Below are 24,534 nucleotides of genomic sequence, written 5' to 3'. Positions count from 1 at the left end.
GTCCTCCCCTTATTTATGGGGGATAGGCTTTATGCCTTTTTTGGTCCGGGAAGTCATCCCTCTGCCCATCTGCCCCACCTCCCCAGTCAAGACCTGGATTTCAGACCCCCTATCTAGGGCATGACTTCTTTTGACTAGTTTGTCTTGAACTCCTGGAAATTTCCTATCCCTCGCCAGAGTTATTTGGCTGGAGAAGTCAATTCCTATCTACTAAATGAGATCTAGGGATCTGACCCAGGCAGATAAGGTATCCTGGGGTAGTCCTTTTCAAGGGTTTTTCCTTCCCGGTTATAGGGGATGCTCAGGCACCCAAAGGCAACCTGGAAGTGGAGACTGATTTCAAGAGGTCACCAAAAGTCCCTACTGGAATCTTTTCTGCCCTTCCCTCCAAGATTAACTGAACCCTGCTAATTGTGGCAGCCCTCACATGTTCCCCTCCCCCACAGCCTCTTCCTCTCACCCCTCCCCCTTCCATCAGAATGATAAAGAAAGGGATTGGCCTGCCAGTCCCAGCATGGCCTCTGGCTGGGACCCAACCTCAACTCTTAGTCCATTTGCCTTGAGCCCCCCGTTAGGCCAGACCCCAGCCCAGGGCTGTTTCCCTTGCATGGGGCCTTGCAACAACTCTCATCTGAGGCCTTCAAAGGCAGAGTCTCCCCCCAAGAGGAGGAAGAAGAGATATCTGCGGCATGACAAGCCCCCCTACACCTACTTGGCCATGATCGCCTTGGTAATTCAGGCCGCACCCTTCCGCAGGCTGAAGCTGGCGCAGGTGAGAGGGTCCCTGGTGCTTGTGGGTCATAGCTGTCCCAGGCTCGCTCCCCACTTACTGTAGGCTCAGGCTCGCTCAACCTCTACCTAGTCCACTTATCTTTGCCATCAAGACCAGTCCTGAGAGCTCAGGGACTCTTTTCAAGATCCTTATTCCACAACCCCCACTGAACCTGCCCTCAGGCACAGAGACCTGAGAAGGGGTGCCTTGGTGCCGGCTGTGAGAGAGGGAGAAAGCACTGCTCCTATCCCTGTCTCACCTCACCAAACACTGCCTGATTTCAGATCATCCGTCAGGTCCAGGCAGTGTTTCCCTTCTTCAGGGATGACTACGAAGGCTGGAAGGACTCCATCCGCCACAACCTTTCCTCTAACCGGTGCTTCCGGAAGGTAGGGTGCTCTATGGTCAGACTCTGGGGGTGGTATGGGCACGAAAACCCTGAACCTCTGGGTGGGATAGCCACATTCAAACCAATCACTCTCTAGGTGCCCAGGGACCCTACAAAGCCCCAGGCCAAGGGCAACTTCTGGGCGGTGGATGTGAGCCTGATCCCAGCAGAGGCGCTGCGCCTTCAGAATACTGCCCTGTGCCGGCGATGGCAGACCCGGGGCACACACAGAACTTTCGTCAAGGACCTGAGCCCCTACGTACTCCATGGCCGGCCTTATCGGCCGCTCATTCCCTCCCTCATTCCCTCACCACCATCCAGGGAGGGTTTCAGCATCAAGTCCCTGCTAGAGGACCCTGGGAAAGGACCAACACTGCCCCAGCAGCCTTCGCTAGTTGAACAGAGCAGCTCAGCTCAGGCACGCACCTGGTCCAAGGGGGAGGAAGGGGTGTGTACTGTACCCTCTAACTCCTCTGAGAAGCCTCTGTGGCCCCTCTGCTCCCTTCCTGGACCCACAAGAATAGAGGGGGAGACTTCCCAAGGGGAGGTCATCAGGCCTTCTCTTTCCCCAGAGCAAGGAACCTGGCCCATCCACTTACTTCAGGGATCCCCAGATCCCATGGGAATGACCAACAGCAGATGCAGAGCTTCCTTGTGGGGTCAGCTACCCACCTCTTACTTGCCCATCTACACTCCCAATGTAGTAATGCCCTTGGCCACACTACCTCCCACCTCTTGTCCCCAGTGCCCATCTTCAACCAGTCCAACCTACTGGAGTGTAGGTACTGAATCCCAAGGGTCCCAAGACCTGCTCTGTGATCTAGATTCCCTCTTCCAGGGAGTACCACCCAACAAGAGCATCTATGATGTGTGGGTCAGCCACCCTTGGGATCTGGCGGCTCCTGCCCCAGGCTGGCTGCTCTCTTGGTACAGCCTGTAATAGTTAAAGGCAGGCAGAGGCTGCTTTTCCCTTCCATCCCTGGATACCATTTTGAAGGAGAACCAGAGCTAGGAGCATGATCATGCAACAGCTTTAAAACATTAGGCACAGCCTTGCTAAAAGCCCACTTTAATTGGGTTACTCCAGAAAGGTTTTTTTTGTTTTGTTTTGTTTTTTTGCCTCTGCTAGATAAAGCAGGTCTGGCCAGTCCTGCCTTTGACTCTCCCACATACAGAGAGCATGTCTGGAGAAACATGCTCAGCCTAGAGTAGTGCTTTTCTTGATCCCACCTTCTCAAGCCTTCATGCCATCCATCTATCCACCCCTCTGTCACCACGCCTTCCTGGCTCCAGACTGGGGGAGGGAGAGCCAAAAGGGGTCCAATCCAGTCTTGCCCCCACCCCTCAGCTGCCTGGGTAGGAGGTAGCACCTTTGGGGAAAGGGATTAGGAATTGAAAGACTGGACCCTACATGATTTGGGGGTGATAGAAGGACTGGGAAGAGATTAACAGTAAAGGAATTTACAACACTTTAATTCCAAGTCTGATATTGGGGCAGGGAAACAAACAACTTAGTCCGGGGCCTGGTTCCTGCAGCTCTAGACCCCCTGCTGTGTCCTGTGATAAGGGCAAATGGTGATAAGGTGAGAGCGAAGGGCCTGTTGGGGGTGGAGGGATGAGGCAAACATTTCTTGAGCACAACATTCTCTGGCCAGATCAAGAAGGGAAGGGGGAAATTGTGGGACTCTGGGGGGCAGCTAGGGCCTGAGTTTAAAAAAAAAAAAAGTTGGCTTGGGAAGTGGGGTATAGGAACATCACTGTTGCCTCTGCCAGCAGAGGCATATTCTCAAGCCTAGTCCTAAGGGCTTTGACCCAGATCTAAGGAGGCAGGTCCCCTGGAGGCTCAAGAGTCAAGCCAGAATAGCTGTTGGGGCCGGGACTTGGAGGGCTGCCAGGAGATGGTGTAGGGGTGCAGGAAGTCCCAGTGAGTGGGGTGTCGGTACTGAGAGAAGAAGTTCCAGAGCGTGGGGCCCTACGTCTCCGGGCTGGCCCCAGTTCTACTTGACCCACTCGCTCGGCGAACTTGAGCGAGCAGATGGTCTCCCCAAGATCTTCGGTCCTCATGGAGATCTACAAGAGAGGACACTTTTACACAGTCGTGGTGGGTGAGCAGTCCTTCAGGCTTGCCTCAGCCCAGAGACCCACCTGTAGCAGCAGCACTGCTGTGGTGCCAGCGCCAAGCGCCGGCTGTAGGAGGCGTGTAAGCTGTGAATCTCGGAAAGGTACATGCTGCCGCCGAGCTCTGAGCGCGGCCATCACTCCTCCTAGTGCCAGCAAAGAGCGGTTGATTGACTGGGCCTCCCGCAGACGCCGGGCGCCATTGGGATCTCTCGGCAGGGTGCTGGCCACCCCTGCTTTCCACACGCGCTCGGATCCTGCCAGGTCGACCAGGTGCAGTGTGCCTGCAGGTGCAAATGAAACCAATGTGGAGGGAGACCTCTAGTGAGCTGGAAACCCAGCAGGACTTGAGCAGTCGATGGTACCTGTGATACCCTGGGCACGAGATGAAGATGCCGCACGCAAAGTCAGTGTAACTAGGGCGTGGGAGCGTGAGCTGTGCTGGTTCATGACAGTGGCTGCTGTAGCTCTGTTGCTCCTCCCCAGACTCAGCATCTATATATATGTATATACGTTATATGTATATAATTATATAACAGATATATATATGTGTGTGTATATATATATACATATACATACATACATACATATATAGGCCCTGCCCCCAGACGGGGCCTTGAAGGCCTTACCTGGTGCAGGGTTTCCAGGTTAGGTACATCCCAGTGCGTGAGGCCAGTCACTTGAATTCCCCCCTGCCCTGCAGGTCCCTGCCTCACAACCAGGCGTTCTGGACGCCCTGTAGCTAGGAGGTCCCTGGTAAGAAAGAGTGGGTTTGTTCTATGGGTTCTAAAGGTGGCTGTAGAACCCTTGAGCAAGGAAAAAGCCACCCACACATCCCTGACCTGACTGCCTCGTTGTAGATCTCCACCATGCTGAGGGTCACATGGTGGTGCCCTCCAGTCCCCATCTCCTGGAACAGCAACTGCAGTGCCCTAGGAGCTATGCCAGGGTCCTCAGGTGGGCCCTGAGGACAGTATGCAGTGCCACATTGGACTCTCATACAAACCTCTGAGTCTCCCCACCTCCCACCCCCAAGTGTGAACTCCAACCTACCTCCATACTGTAGGTTTTCCCAGTCCCAGTCTGACCATAAGTGAAGATACAGACACTGTATCCCTGGAGGCAAGACAATACAGCTGGCTCTAGCTGCCTGAAGACCTAGGGACAAAAAAACAATGGGAGAAGTGTCCTCAGCCCTTCTCTGTTTCCCTATTTGAGACCTGCAGTTAACAAGATGTGGGCAAATTGTAACTAACTCCCCTGGGAAGTGGTTCCCCCTCCTTATAGCAGGTATGCGAAGAATTGGTGGGGTGGGGCCTAACAAAAAACAGCAGTTTGGGAGACCCGAGAATGTAGAGTCCTAGAGACCATTTAAGTGGTCCTCCTGGGGGCAGTGGTCAGGAGCTTCGATGCCAGGGCTTGACTTCCAGGTTAAAACCTGAGGTGACAAGAAGCAAGACACTTAACTAACCAACCTTTCTATGCTTTTCTGGGTCATTCCTCTCTATGGCAACTAATGGGAATGTGTGCTGGAGAACCTGAGTAATACTTGAAAAGAAGAATACATCTAAACATGGGATGGTGGCCCATGCCTTTAATCCAAGCACTTGGGAGGCAGAGGCAGGTGGATCTCTGTGAGATCGAGGCCAGCCTGGTCTACAGAGCAAGTTCCAGGACAGCCTGTCTCAAAAAAAAAAAAAAAAAAAAAAAAAAAAAAAGGCAGGAGCTGAAAGGTGGTGGTACCTGCCTTTAATTCCAACACTCAGAAGACAGAGGTGAGTTCAAGGCCAGCCTGGTCTATATCAAGGGCAGCATTTAAAGCTACAGAGAAACCCTGTCTCAAAAAAACAAAAGCAGAGGCAGGCAGATCTCTTAAGTTTGAGGGCAGCTAGTTCCAGGCCAGCCAGAGATACACAGTGAGACCCTATCTAAAAATTAACAACAAAAAATAGTCTGATCTACAAAGCAAGTTCTAGGACAGCTAGGGTAACAGAAAAACCCTATCTCAGAAAAACAAAAAATCCAAGAGGGCCTCTATGAGTATAGAGTTCGCTACCAGGCAAGACTAGGAACTCAGGCTCTCAGAAACATCTGAGGGTCATAATGTTGGACAGATATACAGATATGTCGTGGATACAATTAATAGTTTCTTGAGTACCTAGATGGCCAACTTTCATATCAGAAGGTCCCTAGAAAATGAGTGGCTGTCATTTCTGATTCATGTCTTGATGGATGATCATATAAACAAAGTCTAAAATTGCCAGAATGAAGATGAAAAGTTCAGGACTGGGTTGTACAAAAATGAGGTATACTGGCAAGGAACTCCATGAGAGATACCTTTGGTCCAGTTTGTTAGATTGAGGACCGGGTCCAGACTGCCTAAAGTATAGTAGAGAAGTGAGGGGAGCTGTGTATGGCTGTAGTTTGGGGTGGGAGATGAGGCCAGAGCCACGTATAAGGCAGAGAGCTGGGAAGTCAATCGGGTGACTATTCCTGCTAGCAACTACATTATACAGTTTCTGAGACCAGCAGGTAGCCTGGATCTTCTTTGCCAGCTCTGGTCCCTTACCTAATCCCTCCTCGACTCTGAGCCTCTACCCAGCCACAAAGAACCCAGCAGCACAGTTTATGTGCAAATGGAAACATTCGTGAAGAGTTGGGGTAGACTGCTTTTCCACTGGTGTCCAGAGAAGAGTAGTATAGTTCGGAGCAGGCATTAGGGGAGCCCTAGGGCTGGCAGCTGCCCTGCTTACTGATCAGCTATGCGTTCACCTAACACAAAGCAAGTAGAGGTTTTGCCTTCACTGATGGGCAGGGCCTGGATCATAAGAAGGCTATGTCAGTGAAGCCTGGGTGGGAAAGACTCCAAGCCATCACCATAGGATCATTGCCTTGTCTTCACCACTGTGGCATCCATCCATGTTCTGCAGCCAGTTCTACACAAACAGAAACTCATCTTGGATGGGTTAATTTTCCTTAGCACTTGGCCGGGCAGCCACTCCTGCCTCCATGGACTTTAAGTGGCTCCCTTCCCTGACAGCCCAGCCTCCACCTTCTGGGTACTCAGACAGTCATAGAAGAAGGAATGAGCCTCTTCTGGACAGAGGGGACTCTGAGGAAGGGTCAAGACAGATGCAAAGTTGGCTGTCACCTCCTCCTGGCTGGCATCTGGAGGAAAGACCCAGTCCAGGCGAAAGCTGTGCTGGCGCCCTCGGTAGCTGGTGGTGATGGTCCCTCCTTGTCCTGGCTCCAAGCTTACCAGGCTGGAAGGTATCCCTTCAGTTGGTCTCAGCCGACATAGCACACGGATATTTCCTGCATTGGGGACCACATCAGCAGTTTGTCCCCTTAGCTCTGAAACATAGAGAGCTCTTCTTCCATCCTACAGTCACTGCTGCTTCACTCCCAATGCCAATCTTACATACCCTTGAGTTCCAAAAGCCTCCCTGAGCATCCAGTTGGGGTTCCTTGCTGCCCCTTTGAGAGCTGAGTCTTAGCCCCTCCAGCTGACAGAGCCCCAAGGGCCCAGGATACCTGTGAGGAAAACAAAGAGGTGCCCAGACAACTCCAAGTGAAGTTGGGTGCTGAGAGCAATGTGACCATTTGTGGTGGCATACAACTTCCAGTGGGTATGGACCCCTGAAGGCGTCATTCAGTGAGTCTGAGATAGAATCTAGGAAGCATAGGCAAAAATATTCATTGTATCATCTGTCCTTCTGGGCTTGCAATTGCCAGTTTTCACAGCACAGAAATGAGGGCACAGCTAGGCAGTGGTGGCACATACCATTTATCCCAACACTCAGGAGGCAGAGGCAGGTGGATCTCTGAGATCAAGTCCAGCCTGGTCTACAGAGTGAGTTCCAGGATAGGCAGGGCTATACAGAGAAACCCTGTCTTGAAACCACTACCCCCCCCACTCCCCAAAAAGGAAATAAAGAAATGAGGACACTTTTAGGTTGTTCAGAAATTATTCTAATCCAAATGCCTACAAATGACCCACTGGTACAAGCAGCTCCTGAGGGATAGAATGGGGGAAACAATAAGAGGCTCCTCTAGGAAAAACAGTGAACAAAACAGGCTGCTCATAGAGAAGGTATGAGGAAGGGAGAGGTCCTGACCTGGCCCTGGGCCTCACTTAGTGAGCCCTGACAACTCTGGGTAAAGGTGCTGACCAGTCCTCGGAGGTCCCCACAGCCCTGACGAAGGCTGGCCATCCGAGCCCGAAGTCCTAGAGGAGGAAAGCCATTGAGAGGAAAAGAACAGATTCCAGAGCTTTCCCAGAAACTACTTTCTCCTAGCCCTTACCTGCCAGCTGTCCATGAACTTGCTGCAGCTCCTGTCTGCAGTTCTGTTCTGTCTCCTGCTGGAGCTGCTGGAGGGCCCCTCGAAGGCCCTGCAGCTGCATCTCCTGCACCCCCAGCTGTCCCTCCCAACCCCACTTCTGTCACTGAGGAAACAGGCACCAGGCCCTGCCCCAGACTTCACCTCCCAGCATCACAACCCTGCTTATCCCTAGGTCCCCTAGCCCACCTGGACTCGAAGGGCTTCTGTGGTGTCTTGGGCCTCTTGAAGCTGGCCCTGCAGCTCCAACAGAGCCCCTGCTTCCTCCTATAGGAGAGTAGGAGCCAGATGGGTCATAGAGCCAAATGGAAACTCAGGAAAGGATATCTTATAGTTCCATTTCACAGATAGAAAGGCCAAATCAAGAGTGGCAAGAATGCCTAAACCCATGGTACCCAACTCCATGCATGGAGGCCTGTCCCCATCTCTCTGTTCCCCTAAGCTTCCTCAAAGAGACAAAAAATGGAGTGGGAGGGGGTCTTGTCTCCTATGACCATCAAAGCCTCACTGATGTGGCCACCCTACAAAGACTGTCCCCAAGTTTCTCCATAGTTTGAGATGGTCCCCTACTAAAGCAAACACAAAGTCCTAAGGCAGCTTAAGCACTGTTGCTGGAAAACAAACATATAAGAGCCTGAACTGCAGATACCACAGCAGCCAAATAGCAGAATACCTGTGGAGCTCTGGCAAGGGGGCCAGGGGCCCAGTGCAGCAGGAGGTCCTGAGTAAGGCTCAAGCTCTGTTTCAGGACTTCATTCTCCAGTGTGAGATGCTGAACTCTTTTCTCTGAATCTGTCACCCCCTAACAGAGAGGGATGCCATCAGAGTTCTCTGAAGTTCCCCTGACTTTCCAGTCTTTTCCCTGTGCTCACCCCAATAGCCTCACCACTCCCAGGCGCAGTCTACTCAGCTCTTCTTCCTGCTGCTCCAGCTGCTGTCTCACCTCTTCCAGCTGTGGAGAAATCAGGGACAGGATGGCATTCCTGTTTGGGTCTCATACCAGCACAGTCCCTGCTGCTCCTGATTTGCTTACCTGTCCAAGAATAAGCTGTTCCAGCCGCTGCCAAGCTCTCTGTTCCTCCTCCAACTGGGGAGGCTGATGTTCCTGGGTCTCATCTCCTGGTACCTCATCCAGGCTGGAAGTGGGTTGAGAGGAGATTTCTTCTTGTGACAGAGACCCTAAAGAGTAAGGAAATGTCTAGCCTAGAGAGAGCAGAGCCCATTCTGATAGACCCTGCTCCCTCCACAAACAGTAGTACCCTTTACAAACCATCTAGATTAGAGGGCTGCACTGGGTAGACTGGCTGTGTCCCCTGGAGTAGGACCTGCCTCCCCCTGGGGCTCCGTGTCCATGCCAGAAGGGCCAAGAGCTGACTTGTTACTGTCAACAGTGGGGGGACCTCACCAGGCTGGGAAGGAAACAATCAGAGCAAAGGAGTTGGGGACATGTGGAGCACGGAGGCTGGGGAAAGGAGTAATTGCTGGAAATCATGTGCTCACCTTGCCTGGGTCAAAAGGAGTACTACAGCTCTCTTCTGCCCCCAAATGGACAGAGAGGAACTCAGCAAGGCGCATAAGTGCCTCTTCCAGAGACACCTCAGGCGCTCCACCCTCAGCTCCTTTCCGACCATCCTCAGATTCTGAGCAGCCTTCGAGTGGAAGGAAGAGACTAGTAGGAGACTAGGCCTTTGTCCCTCCCAGTGAGGGCACAGCACTCCAACTGCAGGGCTCCCTCGAGACCCTTCCCCCAGCAGCTCCTCGGCATGCACCTACCGGCCAGGCTGTTCAACTCGGTCCACAGCTCTGATGTGAACTGATCCGGGCGGCGACGACCCCTAGATTTGCCAACCCTTCTCTGGGAAGAGAGTATGGGATGCCTGTGAGGGTGCTGGCAGCATGTAGGGCTCTTTCCCTTCTGATACGGGCCAAGGGGTTGGGGCTAAGGTTTATGACCCCAACACATAGCCAGAAACAAAGCTGGTCTCGAAACAGCCCTATTTCCCAGAACCAGCGCCTGAGGACATAAGCTGCACAGGCCAGCCACGACCGCATTTCGGTGATGGTGGTAACCAACCGGGATGCAGGCCCACTCCGCTCACCTGGGTAGGGTCGTCGGGGTCTGCGGCCGCCGCAGCCCCGCCATCCCTACGAAAAAGACTGTAGAAGATGTAAATGAGCAGAGAGTAAAAGGCGTACATGGGGGCGCGGGGCGGCAGAGAGCACCGCTTCGCGCCGCCCCGCGTCCCCGCACCAGAACTCCGCACTCGCCCGCTGCAGTGCCCATGCGCATGCTCGCGGCGGCCGCCCCCACGGACGATCTTACTTGGGCGGAGGACGCACACTGAGGGGCGACTACAGGGAGCCGCAAAACCTGTCCTTAAGGCCCTGTCAAGCGTTTTCCAGTACCTATTTCGCAAATAGTGGGCTCAAAGAGCTCCAATGGCTGTCTAGCCTCTTTTGGAAATCTTGGCCCGCACTGCGCGGAGACGCCCCCCCCCCCGCCAAGGTACGCGCACTCAGCAGCCTTCAGTGCACAGGTGTACAACCTGTCCTCCCTTGTAGCCCAGCCCAGACCCCACCCCTCCCTCCGCCCCGAGACCGACCCAGTCCCGCCCACACCGCCCCTTCGATCACCACCTCGCCCCTCCCACAGCCAAGCAATACTCCTTCGAAGAGGCATCCGTCTCACAGCTCCGCCACTTCTCTCAGTTACAAGCCTACTCCTCGGAAGCCCCGCCTACATCCCCGCCTCGGAGCCTGGACCCTTCACATTCACAATCCCATTGCACGAGTAAACCTGTGCAGAAGCTGGCGCGCACACCTTTAAACCCAGTACTCCAGAGGCAGAGGCAGGCGGATCTCTGTGAGTTTAAAGCCAGCCTGATCTATACAGCAAGTTCCAGGACGGCTAGGGCTACATAGAAAAATCCTATCTAAAACACAAACTTGTACTGAACATCTTCTGGTCGGGACCTCCAACCTCCCAGCCCCACCCCTCCAGAGCCGGCCTCTGCCTTCTGCAGGCCCCGCCCCGCCGCTCTAGCCTGCGCTCCTCTCGTTGGTGGAGGTAAGCTGTCTGCTCTGGGCAGCGCCACCGGAGGGCGGGCTAAGAGGCGGGGCTGACTGTAGTGGGCTGGTTCGGGCCTTCAGCTCTGCGTCTCCAGGTTCTGGCAGTCTCAGGCTGGCCTGCGCAGTTGCTCATTTCCTACCAGGCGGTGGAAGACCATTTCTCTCCAAGTGCTAGGACTCGGCCCAGGCCACAGCAAGGAACTGTACATCTTGTCGTTCTGAGTACTCGCTTGAGCGCCAAGATTCCAATCCCATTCTCCTTCTCACTAAATTAGTCTTTCTTCCCTGTAGATGAGTCTAGTGACCGCAGAGCTCCAAAAAGTTTGGGACTGAATCTATTCTAATGTCTACTCAAAGGTCTCTGGAACTTGAGATACCTAAAGAACTGCACTAAGGACTCCAAGTCGCCATCCTCTGTGCTTTCTTCTCTCCAAACTCCTCAAACTCATTACTGTTCAAGGTGCCATGGTCTCCAAATCCAGGAGTGAATGGAGTACCATCCTGTCCCACCTGGTGCTGGCAGCAGTGTCTCTGCACGCAGCGGTGACCTCTGCACAGGTAGGTGAATATTATTACTTTCACAAACTATGTAGATCCCTGAACTAGAAAGAGGGTGGTGGGAGGAATGTATAAGCTGGGTCTCCTTGACAATCTCAGATTCTTCCTTTTTAAAAGGGTGATTCCTGACTCCTTAACATGTCTGTTTTCCCTGTGTCAACAGTCCAGTCGAGGAGCTGCTGCTGGCTTCCTGCTCCAGACCTTTGCTGCCATCACTATGTTGGTTCCGGGGCTGAACACACATGAAGACTGTCTTGCTGGAGCTTGGGTTGCCACAGTCATTGGTCTGCCTCTTCTGGCCTTCGATTTTCACTGGGTGAATGGGGACCGCTCTTCTGCCAACCTGCTTCTGGGAGGAGGCATGGTGTTGGCAGTGGCTGGTGACCATCTTGGCCCTGAAGGGTGCTCTGTGGCTGGGCAGGCTGTGCTGCTGGTGGTGTCAGTGACCATCCTTATTGTAGCTGTTTTCACAGCCAACACTTATGGAATTTGGGGAGGTGCCATGCTGGGTGTGGCGGGTCTCCTGAGCCGTCTGGAAGAGGACAGGCTGCTGTTACTGCCAAAGGAGGATGTCTGTCGTTGGGCCCTGACTGCAGGCAGTTGGGCCTATTGTCGGGCTCTGCACACACAACGCCTGCAGTGGGAGTGATGGTGGAACTTGACACAGCAAGGCAGGGCTTCTGTTCCAGGTACTACTTTCCTTCCTCTGGCCTACATCTGGAGCCTCTCTCTTAGGGATAGGCTTTTTTTTCTCTTGAAGTGAGCCTGCTGTAGATGCACTAATTGGGGGCAGAGCTTGGGTGCTATCCCTTCTCTGGTCATGCATGTGTGGAAGCTTGCCCAAACCAGAATACAACAGGTCTTCAGCACACTTGGGGCCTGATTCTGGGAGGAGCATGGTTGTAAGTCAGAGGCCAGATTTCCAATAAAATTTAGGAATATACAGGAATGTGGAATCTGCTTATTCTTGAGCTAGCTTCCTTAGGTCTCCAGGGTATCAGCTGACATCCCTCAGGAAAGAAGGGGTGATGTGCTTTAACTAGTAGAAGGGTTTATTCATCTTGGCATTCTGGCAGATTTGCCAAGAGAACCACAGTGTGCTGGGCATGGTGGTGCAGGTCTTTAATCCCAGTTGGGAGGCAGAAACAAATGGATCTGTGTTTTGGGTTTGGCTGGATTACAAAGGTTGAGTTCTAGAGTGGTCAGTGCTACATATAGTAAGATCTTATATCAAAAAAAGAAAAAAGAAAAGAAAAAACAAAAACAAACAAACAAACAAAAATTCCATGCTTGAGAGACATAGTTTTGGCATCTTGGTTTCCTGGGACATAGTAAATTTGAATATATCCTTGGTGGACCTGGCAGGTGGCCCTCTGGGGCAGTGACCTTCACAAGCTGATGGCTGAGTTAGTAAAAGACAGAAGCGATTCCCAGGAACTGCACATCCCTTCTGTGTTTTGCTTACTACCTGTTTGACACCCTTTTGCTGTACAAGCCACGTCTTTTAACTTAAGATTCCCACTTTCTTCTATGGACCCTTTTTCAGTCTCCCATCCTTCGCTCTTTCTGTACTTGACATCTTGTCGACATTTATCTCGTGGCGCCAGGTCGTGGTCTGAGTTTTTTAAATTCGTGCCCTTCCACTCTAGTCAGCTAGGCCTGAGCCTGGCGCACGTAAGCCCGAATTTCTGTGAACAATGGCACTGGCACACCCCGACATGGGGTCTAGTGGCGCTTTGCACTCGCGAAGTCCAAGCCTGGATGTTTTTTCAGACCCCAGAGTTGGTAGTACCTCTCCAGGAACGCACCCCCCTCCCCCTGTACCTAACACTCCTCCCCTCCCCCCTCCCGCCGCCGCCCTCGCTCCCCTCCAGCCTCTTGGGCCCCACCCCCTTCTGTTCACCTTCTACAGTGGGTGGGCCCTTCGACATTCTCGCTCTTCCATTGGCGGTGGCCACAGCATCGTCTAGACCCTTGCGGTGCTACCATTGGCTCGCGCAGAGCACACGTGACTGGGAGGACGAGGGGGCGGTGGCGTGGGGGGGGGTCCGCAGCGAAAACAAAGATGGCGGCCGCGCCGGGGTTGGTGTCCGGGGCCGCTGCGGGCCAACGCGCGGGCCAGGCCCACTGAGGCAGCAGCGCGGTGGGCAGGTTGCAGGGCCGCCGCGGCAGCGAGGAGCCAACAGGGGCGCGCGGCGACCCTAACTTCCAGCCGGCGAACGCGCCGGCACCCGCCCGCCGGGCCGGCCGGCCGCGATGTCCGGCGCCGAGGAGGCCGGCGGGGGTGGCCCGGCTGCGGGGCCCGCGGGTGCCGTGCCGGCCGGGGTCGGGGTAGGGGCCGGGCCTGGGGCTGTCGCGGGTCCGGCTGCGGCGGCTCTAGGCGAGGCGGCGGGTCCCGGGCTCCCGGACGAGGCGGGCCTGGCTGGCGCTCGGCAGCTGCAAGAGGCGGCCGGCGACCCTGACGCGCCGCCCAAGAAGCGGCTGCGGGCGGCCGAAGCGGCCGAGGCGGCGGCGGCGGCGGTGGCAGCGGGCAGCGGGAAGCTGGAGGAGCGGCTGTACTCGGTGCTGTGCTGCACCGTGTGCCTGGACCTGCCCAAGGCTTCCGTGTACCAGGTAGGGCCGCCGGCCCGGCCCGGCGCCGCGTCGCTGGAGGCCGGGGTCCGGTGGCCGGGAACCCTTTCCTGTCCAAACATCCACCTTCCAGGGCCGCGAGGCTCCTTGTCTTTTCTTGCTCTGAATCTCATTTTCCGTGTTCTACGGTACCCTTTACTTCCCCGTCTGAATTTCTTTCCCCCTCCTTAGATCTCTTGTCTGCACCTTCTGGATCCTCCATGGTGCCGTCCTTGACATACTCCAGATCCTTTTCAGCTCACCTCACAGAGATCTGTGAACAGGTGCCCACCCACCCTTCCTACTGCTCATTAACACTGCCCCACAGATTTTTTATCTGGAGATAGGACTTCAATTCTGTCAGCCACACCCCTCCCCAAGAGTGTCCCACCATGCCTGAACAACTCTTTCTCTGCCTGTGAAGCCCTGTTTCCTTCTGAAGAACTAGAAGAAGAAGGAAGGGCCTTTCATCCTTTCCTGATCCTAATCTGGGTGAAGCCACCTGCTTTTTGGGTTCTCCTGCCCCAGCCTGGCCAGTTTTCTACTCAGGTCCATCTTACCCATGCCAAAGTTGTCAGTGTATAAGAACTTTGTCCTAACTCTTCCCATCTTAAGACCCAGTGTGCCAGTAGGACTCAGGGTGCTTGTCTGTGTGGGCCTAACATTACCATCACCTACATAAAAGAGAACACACCTCTGGTTCAATGGGAAAGGCCTGTCTACCTTCCCCTGGTCTCTTTCCACCTCAGTTCCTGGCCTCTGACAGCTTTCTTTGTACTTACAGTAGCTGAAAGTGACTGTAAGGCCTGTTTCCCTGCTCTTCTTTAGACTGAGAGACCTGGCTGAGGGCCAGTATAGGTCTAGTCTGTGAAGTGTTTTCCCACCCTTTGGATCTCTATTTTCTTGCCTTGGCCTGAGGTTGTTGGTATGTGGAGGGATTCCAATGACCTGGATGGGACACTCACCCTCTTAGGTTTTATGTTGGGGCCAACTGGGGTTACATTTCCTACAGCTGCTAGCTCTAGCACCAGTATTTGCCTCTCATTTTAGGCGCCATCAGAACCTGCTTACAACCTTTATTCTTGTCTTGGCTTCTTGATCCTTCTTAGTGGAAGAGTTCTTACTTTCCTAGGATTGAGTGAGAGTCCCACAGGCCAAGCCAATGGAAAGGGGTCCCAAAGAATTCAGGGATTTCTTGGTTGTTTCTGGCATGGTGGTAGGCCACATGATACTGACTACTAGTCTACACAGAGAGCCATAGTGTGCTTCTTCCCAGAATGACTAGTGAGACTAGCTGATTTAAACCAGCCCTAAACACTGTGTTAGGAATTGTTCTGGCTTGGGCAGGCTGGAGTCAGGCCACCAAAGAAGTGTAATAAGAGTGATGTGAGTGGAGGGGCTGCCTTCCCAGTTACTATCCCAGGCTGAAGGTAGCCAGGGTGTTCCTGGAGCACACTTAGTGACTCAGAGGAACTATGGGCATTGACATTGCTCTCTAGGCTCTGGCACTAGCCCTCTTCCCATCTTTCTGTGTAGGTAAATACCTAGAGCAAAGATGTTTCCCTGTTACTTGCAAAGACTGGAAGAATTTTCTAGAATATGTAATTTTGAAAGTGCCCTTGGGCAAATGTTGGAACTTTGCCTGTGCACAGATAATATGTAAAATGGGAGTGCAGCAAGAGGAAGGAAGGAAGTTTCCTACTATTTTAGTATGCTGTTAGAAGCGCAGTACATCTCCCGGGGTCCTGTTGTTGTCCCTGCCAAGGTGCCAGACAGGCCTCTTCACAGTTCTTGTCTAGTCTGGGCACAGATCTGAGCACACATATCAGTATTCCTGGCCAGGATCCATTGCTGGTCAGCACCTCTGCCTGAGCTTAGCTATCTTCTGCTAGCCTTCTTGTCTAACTAACACATGTTGATAGGCTGTCCCTTTAGATGAGTTTTCACCTTCAGCTTTTGCTGGCACCATTTGCCTGGCCTCAGCAGTACACATGGCTCCAGGTGGCCCCAGCCATGCTTTGCATTCTGGGAGCTGACTCAGATGCTCTGCTGCGGGAAAGAAGTGGGTAACCATGCTATAGCTGGCATTGAGTGTGGGGAAAACTCCATGGGCTGCTGGAGTTGGCTGGCTGGGTGTGTGGTATCTTGAGAGTGTATCGTCCATATGCCACCTGGGCTGCCAGGGAAGCACTGGGAAGTGGACAGGAACAGCTTCAGGCCATATGTGGGCTCATCCACCTGGCCTGAGAGACCCTTTGGACCTGCAGGGCCAATTCCCATGGGCCATACTCATACACTGACATATCACAGACTAGGAGATTTGCTCAGGTTGTCTGACCAAGGCCATCAACCAAGTAGCTCTTGTCCCTGGGGCCTGTGTCAAGTGCTGCAGCAGGTGCAACAAGTGCATGCTTTGATGTTCTCTGTGTGGGTGTTAGGTATATCCTGGGCAACTGGCCTAGCAAGGTATGTAGCCACCTTCCTGAGTCTAGGGTGGGCCCTTCCAAAGTTAGGCAAGCACTGTGACAAGTGCCTGGTAGGTAGCATGAAGGCCAGAGGGAAACCCACACAAGAACTTCTAGCTAGTCCAGACTGGGCAGATGGACAGTTTGTGCTGGCTCCCTGTTCTGTATGTATTCATGAGGCCAGAGAGCAATGTAACCAGTCAGTAACTACACATGGAAGTGCCTTGTCTGTCTGGGGGAGTCCTAACCTGGGATGTTGTAGCCGAAGCCCTGACCTACTTGACCTAGCTTTCCTGCCACAGTCCTCCATGTACAGCCCAGGATGGATGTTTGTGAGATAGACTCAGCCTTGACCTTTTCCTTTGGGTGTCAGCCAGGGTCAGCCTCATAGCACTGCATCTGACAAAGATACTGCTCCTTCTTCCACCCTTCACAAGCTTTTGAGTTCAGAGATCAGTTAAGTGGACCTCTGTCATAGAACATAATGAACCCAGCTATATCTGATGTGAACTCAGACACTTTCTGTAACTACAATCCTGTGTCACAGTTCCACTGTTCTCCTACATGTTTTCCACCTCCCTACCTGCCTCTTTGCTTCCTCTTGGCCTGACTGGAACAAAACTCATCTTCGGGGTTTCTGTTCTCCCTCTGACAGGGATTCTTATCTTTTCCTGCTCTGCCCCAGAGGATGGTTACTATGTTATGCTTTTGCCTTTACCTCTGAACATGGGAGACTGGATATCTGGTTGAGAAAGAGCTTAGAAAACATTTGTTCCATCTTTGCCCAAGAACCCTTCTGAGGTTGTTTGGTGTCTGGGGGCTGCCACACACATAGCCTGGGGTCCCCTGGCACTGACAGTGATGGTGCTTCTTCTCCCTCCTCACACTTCTCTTTCTTACTTTTATGTGCATGAGTGTTTTGCCCACATGAATGTATGTACTGGGCACTGCAGAGGTCAGAATAAGGCTTTGAGTCCTCTGAAACAGGAGTTATGGATGGTTATGAGCCAAGCAGATGCTGTTAACTGCTAAGGCAACTCTCCAACCCCTAATTAGTTCTTTGAGACAGGAAAGAAGAGCCTTGGGAAAGGGTATGCTTAGGTATCCAAGGAAGGACTGTAAGCATGTGTGTGTGTGTGTGTGTGTGTGTGTGTGTTGATAGTTTGTGATTTTGAGTTGCTTTTTAAATCTAAGCAGTGTTCATTTTTGGGAGATTGCTGGGCCTCACTTGAGTCATGGATATGGCTAATCTAGAACTTCAACTCCAGCCTGAGCGGAAGGTCCTTGTTCTTGCTTCCACAAGGAGCCCATGCTTGACGATGGAAGTTCAAGAAGCTGGGTCAAGCCCCAGAGTGCCACTAGGCTTGATGGAACCTTACCTGCATCTAAAACACCATGGAAGACTCAAGAGAAGAGTCTCCAGGTGGCTGAGCAGCACGTTGGTATTTGTGCATTTGGGTACCAGTGGCTTCTGTCAAGAGTCTGTGAGCCCACAATGCCCTGAGCAGGAGGGTAGACTGTTCATATGGGTCTCGGTACAATCTATAACATTTTGGGCCCCCTATGTTTGTAACTACTATGTTCTAGGCTTGAAAGAGGCTGACTGACCACAGGGAACTTGTAACCTATAAGTTGTGGAGGACCCACAGCTCATGGCTGGGGGGGGGGCTTCTCTATAAAGCATAAATGTTCCATCTTGCCCTTTTCACCCAACGAAGAGCCCACTCTAAAAAGAACATTCCTGCCCTAGGTATGTGTGCACAGTTTGAACACATGTGAGCTGCCTGTAGGCCAGTAGATGAAAGGGTTAAGTGTTGGCCTGGAATTATAGGAGCAAATAACTACTTCTGGACAATTTAGAAGAGCCCGGGGCCTCAGCCCCATTGGGGATGGAGCTCTACCAGCTTTGACATGGATAATTGCAGGTGTAGCATTTGTTGTGGGGGTTCTATAATCTTGAGTGTCAAGCTTTGCCTCTCCTACCTCAACTCATCCTGTGCCTGGAAAGAAACTGGGACCAATAGAGAGAAGATGATAACTCCAAGGTCATGCTATTGGTGACCTATAGCCTGAGGGCAGAGCTCAACCTTGTGAATTTAACTGGTTGATGGTGGGATGGCAGCCTGGTCTGGCCATTGCAGAAGCAGTTTCTGGAGGTGCCTAGGCACTGGAGCTGGCACTATGGAGTCATCTGTGGTCAAGCTTCTTAACAGGCAGCGGGTACAAGTTAGGGGATAGGCACATTCTGTCCAGCTAAGGCTAAATATGGCTACCCTGGACCTACATTAGAAGTTAGCTCTTGCTCAGAAAGTTATAGGAGGGTGTTAGACTTATGCATTGTTTATGTAGAGCTTACCTGGAAACTATCCCTTGAATAGTGAGGGGCTGCAAGAGGATGTTCCTTGACTCTTGGCTGGGCCAATATGCCATAAAACATCCTGGGGCTTGTTCTGCCACTCAGCTTAACTGTAGGGGCTCTGATACCTCACTTTTCCCAGACCTTGCAGACTTTCCCAGAGGGACCCAGAGGAAAGCAGGGTAAGGCACCGCTTCCCTGTGATGTGGAGTTGATTTGAGTTTGGAATTCCCACGAGAATAGGACCTGAGGCCAGACCTAGCCCAGGCTTAGGTGGCTTCCATGGTTGGGAACAGGAGTGATATTGAGAAGTAGTGATAGGATTCCCATTAGGAGGGTCCAGGACTCCTTTCCAAGTCTGCCTCAGCTGAGGTTTTGGACCAAGTATCCACAGCCTGGCTTAGAAACCATGAGGGGATCAGGCCACAACCAGGAAAATACTGTTGCCATCTGTGCAGGCTAGTAAACCCTAAAAGTGACTGCAGACCTCAGCCCAGAGCTTCATCTAGGTCTCAGGCAGCTTCTTCCCAGAAAGTGATGCAAACTATGCATATGGAATGGTGGGGCTGCGAGGTCCTTGAATATTTTAGTGCCAGTGTCTTGCTAGGTGAGCTTCTTTTATTTTTCTTTAAGACAGGGTCTTATGTAGCTCAGGCTGGCCCAGAAATCACTTGTATTCCAGTCATGACCTCAAACATTCCTCCCTCTGCCTCCTGAGTTCTGAGCTTACACCACTCCCAGTTCTAGGTAGAGTTCTTAGAGGATGCTATATGGTTACGCCCTGCTTCTATGAGGCATCCTGAGATTGCTTCTCTGAAACACATAAACATTCAATTTTGTGTTGTATTTCCTCCTGCCTTCCGGAAGGAAGTCCCCAGGCAGATAGGGTATAGAAGGTCTGTGACTTGGACCTTGGGTCAGCACCTGCCGTATCTATACCCAGGTCCATTCCTGAGCCCATTCCCATTGACTTCTAGGGATGGACACAGCAGATGGGTTGTTCCACCTCCGCTTCAGGTAGCCCACGTTCTGGCTGGCCCCTGCTATGTCCTCTTCATCCAGGCTCAGCTTAGCCAGGCTACTCTCCTCATAGTGCATGTTTTAATATTTCAACCAAACTTAGGCTTGGTTGTAGATAATCCTGTGGTTTCCCTGTGGGCATGGATTCTTCATCAGGTTTCTATCACCATCATTCTTCAGCATGTAAATTCCATCAGAGAGCCTGCTAAAGCAATAAGGTGGCAGCTAACATTTATTAAGCATGGCAGTTATGCAAATGTAGCCTCCTGGCATGGCCAGGCAGTGGCTACATATGTCTCCCTAATGCACACTACATTATACAGAGCAGCCTCAGCATGAGAGGACTGATAAATTGCGCTTTCTTGTGCGTGCTCTCTCTATTATCATCATCATCATCATCATTATCATCATCATCATCTCAAAACAGGGTTTCTCTGTGTAGACCTGGCTGTCCTGGAACTCCCTCTGTAGACCACAGAGATCTGCCTACCTCTGCCTCCCAAGTGCTAAGATTAAAGGTGTGCACCACCACACCTGGCTGTTGGTCTCCCCTATCTCCCCTTTAATGCTGACTAGTCCCTCTCAGTATGAGAGGGCTCTCTTATAGTGGAAGCCCAGTATAGGGCTCTCAGCTCATTTGGTATCTTTTGTGGCACCAAATGGTACTCAGTGTATATTGACTTGGTAAGAGACCCAGGTTCTAACAGTCTTTGTCTGTGTAACCAAGGACCTCCAGCTGGTAGGTCTACTCCTATACTCCCACTGATCCCATTTATCTCAGGCCAAGTCAGTACCAGGTCCCACCTACCTTCAACTTGAGCCAATTTAGCCTCATGCCTGCTTTGAGCCATTGGCCCTGGAGCAACCCCAGTAGGTAGCTGCCCTCCCTGGGTGCTAGCAACTGCTGGTTCTAACCTGTGTTATCAGCAAGGGCTGGTATGGAGGGGCCAGGGTTGATCTCAGCCTGAGCCACTTCCAGTCCCTACATGAACAGCCTTTCAAAAGCCAAGGAATAAATGCCTGCCTCAGCAGCAACCATGACCCCATGAGCAGCTTGCTGGGTACCCCTGCCTGGCCAAGCGAAAAAATAGATTCTATGATGGGACAAGTGGAAAAGTCAGGTTTCAAGCCCAGATGTGGTGAAGTCAGTTGCCACCCAGGCCTGCTTTAGATGTAGCCAGGACCCCCATGACCTGATAAGACCCGAGCTAGCTCTGTCCTGGAATGGCACCCCCAACCCCAAGCTGCTCTCAGTGTTTGCTAGGTACCAGCAAGACTTGAGAACTAGTAGGTACTCCTCTACTCACCTAAAATCCCCCAGGACAACTGGTCTGGTTGAAGCCATCAAGTGTGAATAGGCACGCGTACATGCAAGCTTCCTACAGGTCTGTGAGCTTCACCTCCCTTTCCTTCTTCGCAGTGTACTAACGGTCACTTGATGTGCGCTGGCTGTTTTATCCACCTACTAGCAGATGCCCGGCTGAAGGAGGAGCAGGCCACATGTCCCAACTGTCGTTGTGAGATCAGTAAGAGCCTCTGCTGCCGGAACCTGGCCGTGGAGAAAGCTGTGAGCGAGCTGCCTTCAGAGTGTGGCTTCTGTCTTCGTCAGTTCCCTCGCTCCCTCCTAGAAAGGCACCAGAAAGAAGAATGCCAGGACAGGTAACCATGTGAAGGTGTGGCCTTGTCATCTGGTCAGACCTTGTTGGCTGGGCCCTTGGGACCACATATGCAGCCCAGTGATAACCCTAAAGGCCCAGGTGTAAGAGCATGCCTTTCCACAGAAGACAGTTAGGGGTCTATATTAGTTGCTCTCTGAAAATGATGGTCGCCCTCTAGAATTCTCTGGGGCTATTTGGTAGGTCCTTAGAAAGTCCAGTACAGCAGGTTCAGTTTGAAAGCTCTGGAAAGCTTGAGTGAAACTCTCTTGTTTGGCAACCCAGTCCCAGCACATAGAAACAGCCACTTGCCTGGTAAGGTCATGGCACCAAGAGCTTTCATAGAATGAGGATATGTGGGGTCTAGTATCATGGTCAGCAGCCTCTTAACCTCTAGACAGAGACATCAGTACTGTGTACAGGAGGCATGTTGTCTAACAGCTGTAGTGTTTCTCTGTCCTTCAGTCTCCCTACATCCTTCACATATGTGCCTACAAGTACTCTAAGTGGCTGAGCTCACAGTTCATTGTGTCCTACAGGAACGGGTTTGTGGTTGGGCAGAAGTAGCCTCTGAAAGACTACGGGGGGCATGGCCATTTGCCCCAGCTGCAGGGTTGATCACTATTCTCAACTCCTTCTAGGGTGACACAGTGCAAGTACAAGCGTATTGGCTGCCCGTGGCATGGCCCTTTCCATGAGCTGACAGTGCATGAAGCTGCATGTGCTCACCCAACCAAGACAGGCAATGAGCTGATGGAGATCCTAGATGAGATGGATCAGAGCCACAGAAAGGAGATGCAGCTCTACAATAGCATCTTCAGCTTGCTCAGCTTTGAGAAAATCGGCTACACAGGTGAGCCACCCCACATTCCCCTGCATGCCACACAGGTACTGTTTGGGGCTAGAGGGCTGGCAGCCAAGAGCCGGGGAGGCAGTAGGTTATGGACAGTGGGCACAGGCTGCGCCGATAGCCAGGCTCTGGACATACTCCAGATGGACAGGAGGATGGCTTGGGGAAGAAGATAGGTTGGAGATTGAGCAGGAGGGATGCACCTGCATGGCTCTTACAAAGGTCCTGTCCTCCCTGTCTCTGCCCACCACCCCAGCAAGATGACCCTCCTTACTGTATGGGGCTCCACAGATTTGGGGTGTTGTATCTAACTAGAAAATTGGGTATGTTTTGGGCAGTCTGGGAGCTTGGGGCCTTACTTTTGGAGCACAGAGCAAGAAGAACATTCCATCAAGTCAGGTCCTGTCTGCAGATGTTCACTGAAGGCCACAAGGCCTCCTGAGGCTGGCAAGAAGCTTGAACAGGGCTCCAGAACAAGCTGAGGGTCTCAGCTCAAACTATAGAACTGGGAATGGATGCCCACAAATGAGTAGGCTGGACCAGGCCTATGCTCACTGGATCTCATGGCTCCCAGGCATCTGCCACCACCTTTGAACATGTCGGGGAGCAGGAGCCAGGCCACAACTTGAGCCAGAGAACAAGAAGCACCTGCTGATACTGGCTGGGGTCACTCAGGGAAATTTCATTCCCTCTACTGCTCAACCTGCAGCAGGTGGCCAGCTCAAAGCACCCAGGGAAGTCTTGAACAGTCAGTCATGCCATGCTGCCTAGACTAGCCCAAACAGGCCTGAGATGCAAAGGGCCCAGGGGCCTGCATCAGCAGAAAACACTGGGTCTTGGTTAAGAGTCACCTTGGCTGATCTCATGGCCTGTGGGGTCTGGGTGGGCCAGGCCATGTGGCTACAGCAGAGGCTGGGTGGGAAGCCCTGTCCACAAAAGAAGGACTGGCTACCTAAGAGCCCACACATCCCCAGCAGGATGTGCCAGCCACAGGACTGCAAAGGCAGGTCTACCTGCTAAGCAACAGCCCCACAGACAGCTGGGCAGAATTCACATCACAGTGCAACATCACGGACTTGGCACTCCCCTTGGGCAGGACCAGAGATCATATACCTACCTGCTGGCTTTTCTGGCAGCTTTGTATCGGAACCAATAAAGTGCACTTGTTCTCAGAACTATCCTGTCTGTGTGTCTGCTTACCCCGCCCCTTCGGGGACAGGGGACTGGGGGTAAGGAGGGTGGCATTATGGGTTGGCCACACCTGGGCCATGTGGCCTATTGTCCCACAGCCTCAGGACTCTCCAGCTAATTGGTGTTAATTCTGTTTGTAGTTGTTCCCCCAAAGTTTGCGCACTTCCATTTGCCATAATTGACTTACCTTGTGACAAGTAGAACGCACTATCTGGGTAAGTTGCCTTCCTCCCTGGCTAAGCCTGTCCTTGGCCTGTTGGGGAAGGCGCCACCCCCTGGCCCTCCCCAGCACTAACAGTTGGCTGTCTGGCCCTGTCTGTCTCCACAGAGGTTCAATTCCGGCCTTATCGCACTGATGACTTCATCACACGCCTGTACTATGAAACACCACGGTTCACAGTACTGAACCAGACATGGGTCCTGAAGGCTCGTGTGAATGACTCGGAGCGCAACCCCAACCTGTCGTGCAAGCGCACACTTTCCTTCCAGCTACTTCTCAAGAGCAAGGTCACAGCGCCCCTGGAGTGCTCTTTTCTTCTGCTCAAGGGCCCATATGATGATGTGAGGATCAGCCCTGTCATCTACCACTTTGTCTTCACCAATGAGAGCAATGAGACAGATTATGTGCCGCTGCCCATCATCGACTCTGTGGAGTGCAACAAGCTGCTGGCTGCCAAGAACATTAACCTGCGGCTCTTCCTGTTCCAAATACAGAAGTAGGACAGGCCCAGAACACCTGAGGAGCAGAGGGCCGCCGTCCAGTAGTGCTGTCCCACCCCTCCCTGGCTTGGCAGCAGCTTTACACAACTATCTGATCATTTTAGCAAAGGAGGCGAACAAACAAAATCAAACCCTAAGAAAGTCTGCATGCGTGTGCAACAGGGATCCCTGCCTCTGGCTCACCTTCCTCCCCTTTGCCTCCCACCTCCTGCAGGCAGCCAGAGGCTGGGCTGACCACAGTGGAAACAGTACTCTGGGCTCCTCAGGTACAGGTGGTGAAAAGGAAAGAAGCCAACCACCCTTACCCCAGTTCCCATCCTCAAATCGAGGTGCCACGGTGGTTCCCTGGCCAGGCTGGGAGGCCCTGGCTAACTTCAGACAGCATATTTGATTGCAATTAAAAAGGCAGCCTTGTTTCCTA

General features: G+C 52.6%; 4 protein-coding genes across 7 annotated transcripts; 3 read left to right on the top strand and 1 right to left on the bottom strand.

The window, feature by feature from the left end:
- The first annotated feature begins 283 nt into the window (after nt 1-283).
- Nucleotides 284-2,122, top strand: Foxh1 (forkhead box H1). The gene is made up of 3 exons (XM_051189061.1): nt 284-772; nt 1,057-1,161; nt 1,258-2,122. Exons 1-3 carry the CDS (start codon nt 428-430, stop codon nt 2,098-2,100), a joined length of 1,293 nt encoding a protein of 430 aa, XP_051045018.1. The 5' UTR covers nt 284-427; the 3' UTR covers nt 2,101-2,122.
- A 483-nt stretch (nt 2,123-2,605) lies between these two features.
- On the bottom strand, nt 2,606-10,604 carry Kifc2 (kinesin family member C2). Of its 3 annotated transcripts, XM_051189236.1 has the most exons (19): nt 10,441-10,604; nt 9,719-9,776; nt 9,393-9,474; nt 9,120-9,268; nt 8,890-9,028; nt 8,653-8,798; nt 8,506-8,571; nt 8,293-8,421; nt 7,809-7,886; nt 7,584-7,698; nt 7,397-7,506; nt 6,704-6,812; nt 6,430-6,593; nt 4,332-4,436; nt 4,121-4,242; nt 3,908-4,031; nt 3,644-3,773; nt 3,306-3,562; nt 2,606-3,230 (listed from the first exon to the last, which is right to left on the bottom strand). In XM_051189236.1, the coding sequence occupies exons 4-19, from the start codon at nt 9,192-9,194 to the stop codon at nt 2,979-2,981; spliced, it is 2,121 nt and encodes a 706-aa protein (XP_051045193.1). In that variant the 5' UTR covers nt 9,195-9,268; nt 9,393-9,474; nt 9,719-9,776; nt 10,441-10,604; the 3' UTR covers nt 2,606-2,978. The 3 variants fall into 3 exon arrangements, with proteins under 3 accessions (XP_051045193.1, XP_051045191.1, XP_051045192.1); XM_051189234.1 differs by lacking the exon at nt 10,441-10,604 and having other exon boundaries at nt 9,719-10,046; XM_051189235.1 differs by lacking the exons at nt 7,809-7,886; nt 10,441-10,604 and having other exon boundaries at nt 9,719-10,047.
- A 311-nt stretch (nt 10,605-10,915) lies between these two features.
- On the top strand, nt 10,916-12,195 carry Tmem276 (transmembrane protein 276). Its single transcript, XM_051189239.1, has 2 exons — nt 10,916-11,246; nt 11,410-12,195. Exons 1-2 carry the CDS (start codon nt 11,154-11,156, stop codon nt 11,893-11,895), a joined length of 579 nt encoding a protein of 192 aa, XP_051045196.1. The 5' UTR covers nt 10,916-11,153; the 3' UTR covers nt 11,896-12,195.
- A 1,086-nt stretch (nt 12,196-13,281) lies between these two features.
- LOC127225711 (cysteine and histidine-rich protein 1) lies at nt 13,282-24,534 on the top strand. Of its 2 annotated transcripts, none has more exons than XM_051189238.1 (4): nt 13,282-13,859; nt 21,118-21,356; nt 21,994-22,205; nt 23,180-23,377. In XM_051189238.1, the coding sequence occupies exons 1-4, from the start codon at nt 13,503-13,505 to the stop codon at nt 23,356-23,358; spliced, it is 987 nt and encodes a 328-aa protein (XP_051045195.1). In that variant the 5' UTR covers nt 13,282-13,502; the 3' UTR covers nt 23,359-23,377. The 2 variants fall into 2 exon arrangements, with proteins under 2 accessions (XP_051045195.1, XP_051045194.1); XM_051189237.1 differs by lacking the exon at nt 23,180-23,377 and adding an exon at nt 23,722-24,534 and having other exon boundaries at nt 13,284-13,859.

This window comes from Phodopus roborovskii, unplaced genomic scaffold (genome assembly GCF_943737965.1).
Source record: "Phodopus roborovskii unplaced genomic scaffold, PHOROB, whole genome shotgun sequence".
Classification (NCBI taxonomy): Eukaryota; Metazoa; Chordata; class Mammalia; order Rodentia; family Cricetidae; genus Phodopus; species Phodopus roborovskii.
The sequence above is the reverse complement of the archived record's forward strand: the minus strand, read 5'-3'. Positions and strand labels throughout refer to the sequence as shown.

Coding starts and splice junctions, on each gene's coding strand:
- Foxh1 (XM_051189061.1), top strand. CDS start 428: ATGTTCCCCTCCCCCACAGCCTCTTCCTCTCACCCCTCCCCCTTCCAT. Junction 773..1,056: donor GCAGGCTGAAGCTGGCGCAG/GTGAGAGGGTCC, acceptor GCCTGATTTCAG/ATCATCCGTCAGGTCCAGGC. Junction 1,162..1,257: donor CTAACCGGTGCTTCCGGAAG/GTAGGGTGCTCT, acceptor ATCACTCTCTAG/GTGCCCAGGGACCCTACAAA.
- Kifc2 (XM_051189234.1), bottom strand. CDS start 9,817: ATGTACGCCTTTTACTCTCTGCTCATTTACATCTTCTACAGTCTTTTT. Junction 6,594..6,703: donor GAGGCTTTTGGAACTCAAGG/GTATGTAAGATT, acceptor TCCCCAATGCAG/GAAATATCCGTGTGCTATGT. Junction 3,231..3,305: donor CAGCAGTGCTGCTGCTACAG/GTGGGTCTCTGG, acceptor CCTCTCTTGTAG/ATCTCCATGAGGACCGAAGA.
- Tmem276 (XM_051189239.1), top strand. CDS start 11,154: ATGGTCTCCAAATCCAGGAGTGAATGGAGTACCATCCTGTCCCACCTG. Junction 11,247..11,409: donor CAGCGGTGACCTCTGCACAG/GTAGGTGAATAT, acceptor CTGTGTCAACAG/TCCAGTCGAGGAGCTGCTGC.
- LOC127225711 (XM_051189237.1), top strand. CDS start 13,503: ATGTCCGGCGCCGAGGAGGCCGGCGGGGGTGGCCCGGCTGCGGGGCCC. Junction 13,860..21,117: donor CCAAGGCTTCCGTGTACCAG/GTAGGGCCGCCG, acceptor CCTTCTTCGCAG/TGTACTAACGGTCACTTGAT. Junction 21,357..21,993: donor AAAGAAGAATGCCAGGACAG/GTAACCATGTGA, acceptor AACTCCTTCTAG/GGTGACACAGTGCAAGTACA.